The sequence below is a fragment of the Pelophylax lessonae genome, assembly GCF_965119305.1.
Source record: "Pelophylax lessonae genome assembly, chromosome: 1".
NCBI lineage: Eukaryota > Metazoa > Chordata > Amphibia > Anura > Ranidae > Pelophylax > Pelophylax lessonae.
The window spans coordinates 430,864,312-430,876,276 of NC_138768.1; the positions used below are offsets into that span (position 1 = coordinate 430,864,312).

Genomic DNA, 11,965 nt, shown 5'->3' on the forward strand with positions numbered 1-11,965 from the left:
ACAAATGCCTGTAAAAACATGAGATACTAGGCTTGTTTTCAGTGGCTATTTAGATGAATGTAGTCATATACAACCTATTTCCTGGTATTTAAATGTAGCCAAAATTGCCCAAACTCTTAGCGCCGGTTCACATTGCAGCGACGCTACTTCGCACCGCGACCTCCGAGGTCGCGGTGCGAGCAGCGCGCCGTGACCTCGGAGCGGCAGCCACGGACTTTATAACATTGAAGTCTATGGCGGTCGCCTCCGGGTCGCCCCAAAGAAGCTCCGGACCCTTTTTCTAGGTCGGAGCGACTTGTGTCGCTCCTATTAGAACGGGTCCGCAGCTTCCCTATGGGAGGCGACCTGCGGCGACCTGTGAGGCGACCGGGTCGCCTCACAGGTCGTCCTAGTGTGAACCGGCACTTAAGCAGTCCTCTGTTTGGGACAACTTCAGGTACTGCCACCTAGGAGAGTGCTAGAACTTGCTGGGTCAATATAAATATTAAATAATATTATTTTGCCCATGGCCCAACATGTACAGCCTGCAAAACTCTTCATCCCCCACCATTTTTTTAAAACCCTGCTTACCCAGGGTTGTCTGCACCAGTGTTAATTTCGTCGACTAAAACCGACTAAAACGTTTTCGTCGACTAAATTAACACAATTTTAGTCGACTAAAATAAGACTAAAACTAAAACAATTCAGATGACTAAAATATGACTAAAACTAAAATGGTATTTTAGTCTTAAGACTAAAATACGACTAAAACTAAAATGGTATTTTAGTCAAAAGACTATAACTAAAACTAAATCGAAATTTGCTGCCAAAATGAACACTGGTGCATGCTCAAAGCTTAATACCATTAATAATATCATATTAGATTTTTCACTCCAGGACCAGCAGTAGCATATAATAAGTTTGGAAATTGTAGAGAAATGCCTAAATAATGCATTACAAATTACAATTGAACTACACCCATTCGATTATAGATGACTAAAATGAGTTTTAGTGGACTAAAATGTAGGACATTTTAGTCGACTTAAATGTAGGACGTTTTAGTCCACTAAAATGTACTGGAGTTTTAGTCGACTAAATACGACTAAAACTAAAACACTTGCAGAAGACTAAAATGGGACTAAAACTAAAATGCCATTTTAGTCCTAAGACTAAGACTAAAACTAAATTGAAATTTGCAGCCAAAATTAACACTGGTCTGCACAATTCGGATACTCACCCACCCAGTGGATCCAGCATTGTCCTGCTGAGATCCTCTTCTGTTTTGCTACTGCTTGATCTCTTGACATCTGAGCGTGGTTAGTAAACAGGCACTGCACTAAAACTGTAATAGCGGGGTGTCATCTACAACTACAAAGTGAACAAGCAAAGTAAACATGATCAACATCCTAATTAAATCCACTCCGTTGTGTGGACAGAATAATTCTGATACATTGTAGGAGTCAGCATAAGGTAGTAGTACTGTACATAACTAAATAAAAGATCCACAGATTTCTTTAGTGATGAATGGGTTACATGATTTTAGGTTGTCTTTAAGGCTAAATGCATTCATATTAGCTACAGAGGGTAGGAGATACAGAAGTTCTCCCAGGAAAGTCAACTATGGGCACCAAGGAAATGGTGAAAAAAGTAATTTTATTGATTCAAAAAAATTACTTTTTTCACCATTTCCTTGGTGCCCATAGTTGACTTTCCTGGGAGAACTTCTGTATCTCCTACCCTCTGTAGCTAATTATTGGTCTTTGTCAACGGTCACCAAGTCAGGGGTGTTTTGGAGGGGATAATCTTTCCTGCAATACATTTTTCCAGGAACCCTCACCTATATGGTAATATCTACAGGAGTCCTTCTCTTTTTAAATGCATTACTATACAGCGTACAGCAGAAGGACAAATGTGTAAATTTTTTTTTACCATATAATGAGCATTTAAAAAAAATATATCTATAGTTGTAATGCGTTCAGCTTAGAAGGTTTTAATACGTTAAGCTTAGATATTTAGCTTCAGTATAAGCTAAGTGATAATTTAGGTTTACCAGTGCTTTTGTACAAATGTTACTCTTCTGTATCAGAGGAAAATGTAGGTAATTATAGTTTATTTAAATGCAATAAAAAACAGTTAAATATTATTTTACCAGCCATATTAAATCCAGAACTTCCACAAAAACACATAAACCAATTACAAAGATTGAGGGATCTGGACCTGTTCCCTCCTACCTCAGCTAGTCTATTGAAGTCCAGTCACAAGGCAATGAATGTCCACTTTTTGTCCTCTGATCCAGCTGTTTAGTAGAATGCTCTCATGCCCATTGTGCCCTCTGATAAGTTAACGCTCAACTGCTGTCTAAGCACAGCTCTGGCCGCAGAGCTCCGCAATGCTTCTAACTTAATCTTGTTTGCTTTCTCCTCTACCAGATGCAGTGAACTATATCTACTCCCAGATCCCTGACCTCACCAACATTTACTCACATCAAGAATCTTCGCTGATTTGTGACGGGACCACAAAGGTACCTGGTAAGTATATTCCACCTTGTACTAAATAGGTAGCATATCATTTTGATGCACAGTCAGGACTGTAGTGTGCGGTATGTAAAAAAGTCAATTATTCTCTAAATAATAACCCGTGCAATTAAATCATCTATGCTCAGTTAGCCAAAATGATGCATGTCTGACTGCTGCTTTAAACCTCATTGTTTAATAACTATTCTAATATTATTATGCTAGCAGTATTATTGTGAGAGATCATGCTTTATATGCAGTATATCTTCCAAGTCAAAAGAAATATAAAATACATTTTTATTGTGTTTAAAGGGTTATTCAACCCCAATCTAATACTTCAAAGACACTTTCTTAAAAGAAATAAAGTCCATTGCTGACTTCCTCCTGAAATTGATAGTTAATAGTTCATTCACAAACCTGGAACAAATATACAGATCAGGAAATTCCAAAACAAGTCAGCGGTATTTATTTGTACACTTGTTCCAAGTCAGTGAGTCAGAGTATTGAAGGAAGAGGGTGAGCCAAGCAACAAGCTTTTGCAGAATGGAAGCCAAAAATGACAACCTCATGGGAAAGGTTTCCTTCATGTTTTCAGTGGACAAAAGTAATTCCCACGGAAGATTTCTATGCATATTGCTTGGTTGCTGTGAGGGCAAAATCTCAGTGTGGTTCTTGTCTCCGCCCTTCGCATAGAGATTACTTTTAAAGATTTCATGTTCTTTCTCTTGGGCTGTCCTTTTATTCCTTCTAAATTAAGGAAAATCCTGCAGGGCAAGTACCCTTGGGAGAATAATAAGCTCAAGATAGCTGATTCTGCCAGCAGTCCCAAAGTAATTGTGGCATCTAGTGTGTGATAGCAACAGTATGTATTCTATAGTGTGGTGGGAGAAAAAGGTTACGTGGCCTTTGGTTTGATCTGTGTGCACATTTACGATTATTTATTATATGTTTACCACCAAACAAACCGATTTTCATGATACCATCCAATCAAATGATGGTCCTCTGCATAAAAACTGCAGGAGAAAACCCAAACAAAGAGAAGATAAAGATAGAAAGAACAATTGCATTCTTTAGGTATACAGTATTTTCTTGGACCAACAGGATTAAAAAAAATGGTCTGGGTCATTCAAGCCTGCATGTATAAGAAATGGGTTTATGTACTAAACACAAGTGTACAATATTTAGTCCTACTTTGCTTGTCATCATTGTTATACTTCTGACCTACCTTTTTCAAAATCTGTGATGGGAGAGGCAAGAGAAACAAATTCAATAACCCCCATTGTATGTGAACTAAACACTGGTACATTGATAAGGTGATTTTGTAGTCTTTACTCAATTGCTGCTATGCTGTGTTTATTTCGATGCCTTTTCAGTATAAGGCCAGCCATAGATGGAGCGAATTTACTTCCTGCACCAACAGTCAGTGTTAATGGGGGAATCCCTCCCGCTGAGCCATGCATTCTCCTGGTGGGGGGGGGGGGCGGAGGAAGCTGCCCCTCTCGGGAGAACAACAGTGATCGTTGCTAGTGACTATAACCGCCGCCAGCAGTAATTAAATGTAAACTCTGAAAAGCTGGTTGTACCCAAGTTGATCAATACGTGTTTCAAATCTCAGCCAGTTCCTTCTAGATGTGGCTGGCTTAAGGGTATGTAAAAAGTGATTTGCTCTGAAAGTAAATGCAAACCTCAACTGAATGATATTTAGATGGCTAAAGCTAGGTGTATTCGAAAAAACTGCCATTTTCTAAAATAAAATACTTGTTTTTACTTTTTTAATTCTTTGTTACATCTTAGTGCTGCTGATTTCATGCAGTTTTTTGCACCCATTTCCTGTCTACATGCAGGCACTGCAGCTTTGGCTGCATGGCTTTTCTCATTGGTGGATTTTCTAATGTCGATAACAGTAGACCATGTCTTTAAAGTGTGCTCTCAGTCACTTGTAGTTTCCATTGACAGCCTATATGTTAGAGGATTAACCTAGGAGCACAGCTAGGAGACGGGGACATAAAGTTGTCACCCTATACCAGGAAGTGCCTTGGCTGCATGGCTTTTTGTATTTTTGAATTTTCTGATGGGGACAACAGTAGACCATGTCTGCATAGTGTGTGTTGAAACGGTCACTTGTAGTCTCCATTGGCAGCCCATATGTTAGGCGGACAACATAGGAGCACAGCTGGGAGGCAGGGCCAGAAAGTTGTCACCCTATAACAAAAAGTGCTTGAACAAGGACCGTCATGACAGGATCACTGGCATTATATTAATAAATGCTGCAGATTTACGATTATTGAAAATTAATTTCAAAATTACATAAACATGTTAAAGCTTTAAGGCCTCTTTCACACGGGTGTTCCGTATATCCGTATATCACCCCATCCGTTTGCGGGTGATATACGGACATAATGCCTTCAATGGGATTGCGGATGTCAGTGGATGACATCTGATTTGCGTCCTTTCAGTTCTGTTCTGTTTTTTGGAACGTAACAGAACCCTATTTTTCTTCCGTTTAAAAAACGGAAAGGACGCAAAATCGGATGTCAGCGGTGTCATCCACTGACATCCGCAATCCCATAGACATACATTATGTCCGTATATCATCCGCAAATGGATGGGATGATATGCGGACATACGGACCGGATGACACAAGTGTCATCTGTGTCCGTAAAGAAAAAAAAAAAGTGCCGGAGCTGATCGAAATACGGTCCGCTCCGTGTGAAAGCGGCCTTATGAGATTTTAGTGATTGTGTTTACATAAACATATATGGTGTTAGATGTGAGTGTAGTATTGCAGGACTGGTAAAACGGTTGGCAGGCAGTGGGATTGATTTACTAAAACTGTGCAAAATCTGGTGCAGCTGTACATGGTAGCCAATCAGCTTCTAACTTTAGTTTGTTCAATTCAGCTTTGACAATAAGACCTGGAAGCTGGTTGGTTTCTATGCAGAGTTGCCCCAGATTTTGAACTCTCCAGTTTTAGTAAAGCAACCCCAGGAGTCATTTTAATATTGGCCTAACAAACCTTTGTTCATTTCATACATCTAGTCATGTTCAGGGGATCTTTCTAAATCCTTGATATTATTTATAAACCTTTATGGTTTATTTCAGTGTATTCCAAAAGTATACATTAGTAATGGCAGATATGGCGATAGCATTATTATGTCTAAAGAATAGATGTGGAAATGTATTCATGAAAACAAAGCATTACTTAGAATAATTCTACAAAAGGGCTTGGTTTCTTTTTTTTTTTTTTTTCTATCGCATCATAATTTTATTGGACAGTTAGTTACTCTGTTCAAATATTTTAGTTCTAATCTTTTTGGAAATATTTGCTAAAAATGCTTAATAGACATTTTGTATTTGTCTTATGCTTTTCAGCCCAAAAGAAAATGTGTGTCATGGACTTTAACACTTTGGGAGTGGAGGATTTTGTTGTAAAATTTAGAATTTGGAGCATTGTAAAACCTACTTTACACACTTACACACTACAAATCAATACAAGAAAGAATGAAAAAGTACCAACAAATAAGAATCTATATAATTCTAGACATAGTTCCCCACTTTGTAAACTGCTTTTCCTCGTATCTACATATCACTGCCTACTACCACATTTTCAGCTTTAAATCTTTGGGCATCAAATCCACCGCACTTTACCGTTGTAACTATTTGCCATGTCTTAAAACATCCTAACCTAAAAAAACAATTTTACTTACCTAAATATGTAGTCGTGTAATGGGGGCTTCTCAGGTCCTAAAGACTGCAGCATTATGATGACATGATGACAAGGGGACCAGTTAGCGCAGGCACAGACTGCAGCACTGGATTGCCACTTTCCATTCATGGAAAAGCGCTGGCAAGAGACATGTGACAGCAAACTTATGTGAGTAAAATAGGTTTAAATTGTTTTCTTTAAATGGTGAATAAGTAAGAGGTAGGAGCTAGGGACCAGAAGGAAGTTTAAAGTTGCCCTGAGATAGTTTTTAAGTGCTGAGACCTACTTGGGAAAATTGGTAGTTTAGTTAACAGAAGAGTAAATGTGATACTTTAAAGAAATTAAAAGAAAAGGTGGAAATTTGCCTTTTTATTAAAAAAAGAGAGGATAATACTTAACTGGACTCAGTGGGTTACCTAGCATTGTTGATATCCTAACTACTGTATATGATTATTAATAATGGGCAGAATAAATTTGGAGACAGTAAGAATTTATCTAAATGTGTGTATATATGATCACATAAAACAAAAGGATAATAAAGACTAGCAAATAAAACTGAAGATTTTAAACAGTCTAGTGCACCATAGTAAAACATAAGAAAATTTGTGGCCTACTTTCAGAATGACAGGCCTACAGGGAATTAAATTATAGTACTATAATCCTGTAAACAGCTGTGACTTCAAATATTTAAGCTTTACTGATAGTACATGGGCCTCCAGATAGGGAATTGTATACAATACACAGACAACAGGCAGTCCACAGGTACAATATACAGGCAGCAAATAGGCAATCATTAGAATACATTGGTAGAAAACAGCCAATTGTGACAAAATGCAGGTAACAAATACATCAACAGGACAATATTCAGGTAACAAATGAGCAATCTTGACAGAACATGGGCCCCAGATGGGCAGTTGTATACAATACACAGACAACAAGTAGTAAACAGTTTCAATATACATTCAGCAAATAGGCAATCATTACAATACATGGGAATATAACAGCCAATTGTGACAATATGCAGGTAAAAAATACTCTAACAGGACAATATGTGGGCAACAAATGGGCAGTTGTGACATGTCGACACATATGGTGTACTATGGTGAAACATAAGGACTTTGTGCTCTGAGAGTGACAGGCCTACAGTGAACTAAATTATAGTAATCGATCCTCTAAACAGTTGTGACTTAAAATATTAAGACAAAAAATGGCTATCTTGACAATATATGGGTCCCAAATGGGCTACTGTATACTATACAAAGACAGCCAACAGCCAACAGTTACAATATGCAGGCAGCAAATAGGTAATCATTATAATACATGAGCAGAAAACAGTCAAGATATGCACTAACAGGACAAAATATGGGCAAACAATGGGCATTTGTGACTATATAGGGGCAACAAACAGGCATTTGTATCTATCGCAGGCCCAAAACTGACAAATGGGAAAATATGGGAACAAATGTCCAAGCCTGACAATTCCCTGGATTGCCTAAAGGCAAAAACAGTAGGGGATTACCAGACATACTGGGGTAGGGAGTTGCAGAGGATGGGAGGTGTTCTGGAGAGGTCCTAAGGGAGAACATGAGAGTAGGTAATTGGGGGGGCTAGAGGCAAGAGTTCCTAGGAGGAGTGGACGATTTGGGTGATATGTATAGATGAGGTTGGTGATGTAGCTGGGGGCAGTGTTGTGGATGGCTTTGTATGTTGCTGTTAGCATTTTGAATTTTATACATTGGGCTAGTGGAAGCCAGTGGGGAAATTGGCAGAGAGGGTCAGCAGCTATGGATCGGTTAGTAAGGTGTATGAGTCTAGCAGAAGCATTCATGACTGAAGGGAGGATAGCCTGTGTAAAGGCAGGTCAGTGAGAGGGGAGTTTCAATAGTCAAGGTGGGCGATAACCAGAGATTGAATAAGTTGTTTTTTGGTGATAAGTTAGAAAGTGGGGAATTCAGGCAATGTTACGGGGTTTAAGATGACAATATATAGCCAGGGATTGGAGGTAGAGCCCAAAAGAGAGGTCAGAATTTAGGATTACACCTAGCACCATGGCAAGCGTGAAGGGACAAAAAGTTGGAGGGGGAGGGGGGATAGTGGAGCAGGAAATATTACCAGCCCAGTTTTAGACAGGTTGAGTTTGAGGAAGTGGTATGACATCCATAATGATACCTTGCTCAGTAAATTTGTGATACCTGAGGAGATCAAGGGGGTGAGCTGGGGAGTAGAGAGATAGATTTGGGTGTTATTGGCATAGAGGTGTTATTGGAAGCCATGGGAGGTTATCATCTGGTCCAAGGAAGAGGTGTAAAGGGAGAATAGAAGGGGCCCAAGGACAGTGCTTTGGGGTGTCCCAACAGAAAGAGGAAGAGGAGCGGAGGAGATTTGTATGGTGACACTGAAGGTACAATAAGATAGGTAGGAGGAGAACCAGGAAAAAGTAGAGTTGCGAATGCCAAGGTTTTGGAGTTTATCGAGGTGGAGTGGGTTGTGGACTATGTCAAATGCAGTGGAAAGGTCTAATAGTACGAGTTTGACTGTTTCTGTATTCTTTCTCATATTTAGCTACAGAAGAGTGTTTGGTAAGAACAATCTGCAGTTTTCAGGTGGGGTTTGTGAAAAAGTTCCTATCATAAATGCCATATTACCTTGCTCTTAGGGGTCACTCTAGGCCTACTTTTGGAGTCATTATTTTCCAATAAAGCGTACTTAGTGATGGAGTCAAATATCTTTTGAATGGGATTCTGATTCATGCATTAACAAGGTGTAGCTCTGTTTTTAAAAAAAAGTATATTGCTAAATTCTGATGAATACGGTATTTCAGAGTGTAAGTGCTTTAATTTTATGAAGTGCATTAGCTTATATTTGGCCTAAATGCACATCAAAATAAAACAAATTTCTGCCACCGGTCAGTCTTTTCATGCAATTTGTTCTATTTTTATTTGTTTTACCCTCCCAAGCATATTTCAGTTGTTGACCTGAAACACATGGTCTGACGTTCCCTAATCTGTTTAAATTCGACATGGTTTTTGCCTTTGCTCCAGACAAAAGATGTCAGATACATTCATCATCATTCTCTGCCTTCACTGTAGTACATTTATGTCTTGACTATGCTCCCAAGCACCACAGGAAATATTGTGTTAGTGTACCGTACTTAAGCTTCTCAGTATGAATTAATGGTAATAATAATAATAAAATGTGAAGTTTGGCCTATAACAATACTGTAACTTTTATTATGTTGCTGGTATAGGTCTTGTAATAGATATGTCTACACTGTCAGTCTTAGGCAAAACTGAACTAAGACATTAAGAAGTCAAAAGATACACATATAAACTGCCTTATTTGACTGACTTCCTTGGATTAGGGAAATGTGTTTAAACATAGTTTCATGTCATAATTGTAAAGTATTCGCTTTTGATGCATTCAAAAGTTTTCAATGACGTAGGTCCTGTATCTCACAGGGACAGCATGCAAAAAAATGAAGATACGCATGCACTTTTAAATGGTGATAATTCCCTTTTTTTTTTTATATTTTATTGGTGAATACTTAGCCAGTGTGCTTCAAGTGTGCTTGCCTATAGTGAAAGAACCAAGTGCACATTTAATGCCCCCTTCACCAACTGCACATACTCAATTCTTTAACTACCCTTCCTTTCCACAACAAACACCAAAAGGGAGCAAAGAAATCCTTGGCTATTACACAGCGCCGATAGTTCTCTCATTGTCTCCAAATTACACTGTTGGGCCAAACACCAACACCAGCACAGTCACATGACAGGAAGGGGAGTGAACAACATGCACCTCAATGCCCAGAAGTCATTTCTTCACTCCTGGCACCTGAAAAGGTCTGCGGTGGTGGTAAGGTGAATGTAAAGAATGTGTTTCTGGGGAAGCTGGCATTTACATTACATGGCTAAAACTAATTTCAGCTGGTCATACTGCCTACTAGCCTTAAAAGACATATCCTTTTGGCAGACTTCTTTTGAAATCATAATGGACTGTTGAATGTTATAGTACTAGGTACAAAATGAATTCAGCAATTTATTTAGAATATATGGAGTATAATAGTATTCAACTCTGGATTTAGAGAATACTTGGAGACGTGGCAGGTAGGATTTCAGTGTCTATGTTCACATTAGTGCATGTCACACTGATCTACACAATGTTATTTGTCTTATGTGGCAATATCACACTGCTTTTCATCTGGACTTCTTACCGTAACAATTCACGGCTTATTCGTCTCAACCTACGTCTGTCTGATTGTTTGCTCACATATAATATATAGTTTAACAATTTTCCTGTCAATCAAACTGTTAACACATTGTGCTTTTTATGTAAGATATTAGTACACATGACGCTGTATGTTTGCCAATTAACCATTCACTTGCTTTATGTGTTGTAACATGCACCTCCTTTCTTGTTTCTGTTTAAGCATTGTACGCCATGGAAATTAATGTGGAGAAAGACAGAAAGACAGGAGAGACCAAGATTCTCTCTACAACTGCCATTGACTCAGAGGGGTTCCACCAGAGAGGAGTAAAAGTCTATGATGATGGTAACAAAGTAGTTTATGAGCTCCACCATGCAGGTGCTGTGGTAGAAAACGGTGTCCATAAGTTAAGTACGAGGGATGTAGATGATCTTATACAGAAATCCGTACAATTAGCAGGGCAAGACATTTTACCCAAAAGAACTCTTACCAATGAAGGAATCTCTAGCCAAATGAAGGAGCAATTGCATTTTAAGGAAGCTAAACTAGAAATGGTGCATAAACCAAGCAAAGGGTTTCCTTTAAAACCTGGACAACAACATGTAAGTGGTGGAAGTGATATGAACGAAGCTACGCTGGAGCAACCAGTGACAATGATCTTTATGGGCTATCAGAATATAGATGACGAGGATGAGACTAAAAAAGTGTTGGGCTATGATGACACCATGAAAGCTGAGCTTATTCTCATTGATGAAGATGATGAGAAGTCATTGCGGGAGAAGACAGTAACTGATGTGTCCACTATGGATGGAAATGCTGCAGAGCTGGTCTCTGGGAAGCTTCTCACTGAGACCACAGAGCCCTCCTCTCCTGACGGCAAAGAGGAGAGTCTAGCCACAGAACCCATTACAGGTACAGAAAAGAAAGCTCGCTGTAAATGCTGTGTTGTAATGTGATTGCTCTTCTCCTTTAAGCCCAAACAGCACAGACACTGCCAACTTTGTATCGCATAGAATGATATGAGCTGTACAATACTGTGACCTAGAAGTGGATATCTACATTGCCTTGAAATTGGTTTAGTTTTTTTATATATATATTATTTTAACTATGTCTACCATATGTGCTGTCTACTTCATTGTTTAGGATCACAAAGTTGTAAATCTGTGACTCTAAGCAACAGATGTCAGGACGAACACACCACAAAGCCACCCTTGTCATATAATTATATACATACATATCTAACATTGAAATAACAATGGACTAGTTCTAAAACAATACATTCAGCTGAATGGATTATGGCACATGATTGGCCATGTTAAATTCTACAGTGGATGCATTGCAAATAATGATCTCATACAATTTGTTTTCACTCATATTAAATATAGCAGAGAATAAAAAGCACCAATAGAGGGTTATCAGATGCAAATCATTATATTTGAGCGTTTACAGCTTTCCTAATTAAAGGTAAAGCTAAAATGATAACAGGGTGCAGAAAACAGGGTTTGGGCTTGGAACAATAGTCCGCATAACAATGTTGCTCGGTTACCTATGAGCACCAAT

At 38.8% G+C, this 11,965-nt stretch overlaps 1 protein-coding gene across 1 annotated transcript in view; it reads left to right on the forward strand.

Moving 5' to 3' along the window:
* Window positions 1-11,682, forward strand: part of LOC309563979 (paralemmin-1-like) — a 231,229-nt gene extending 219,547 nt beyond the window's left edge. Inside the window, exons 6-7 of the mRNA XM_082268609.1 lie at window positions 2,409-2,507; window positions 10,628-11,682. Coding sequence (XP_082124735.1) covers window positions 2,409-2,507; window positions 10,628-11,361 — 833 coding nt within the window. The 3' untranslated portion in view covers window positions 11,362-11,682. The remainder of the gene's footprint in view (window positions 1-2,408; window positions 2,508-10,627) is intronic.
* Window positions 11,683-11,965: the final 283 nt, after the last annotated feature.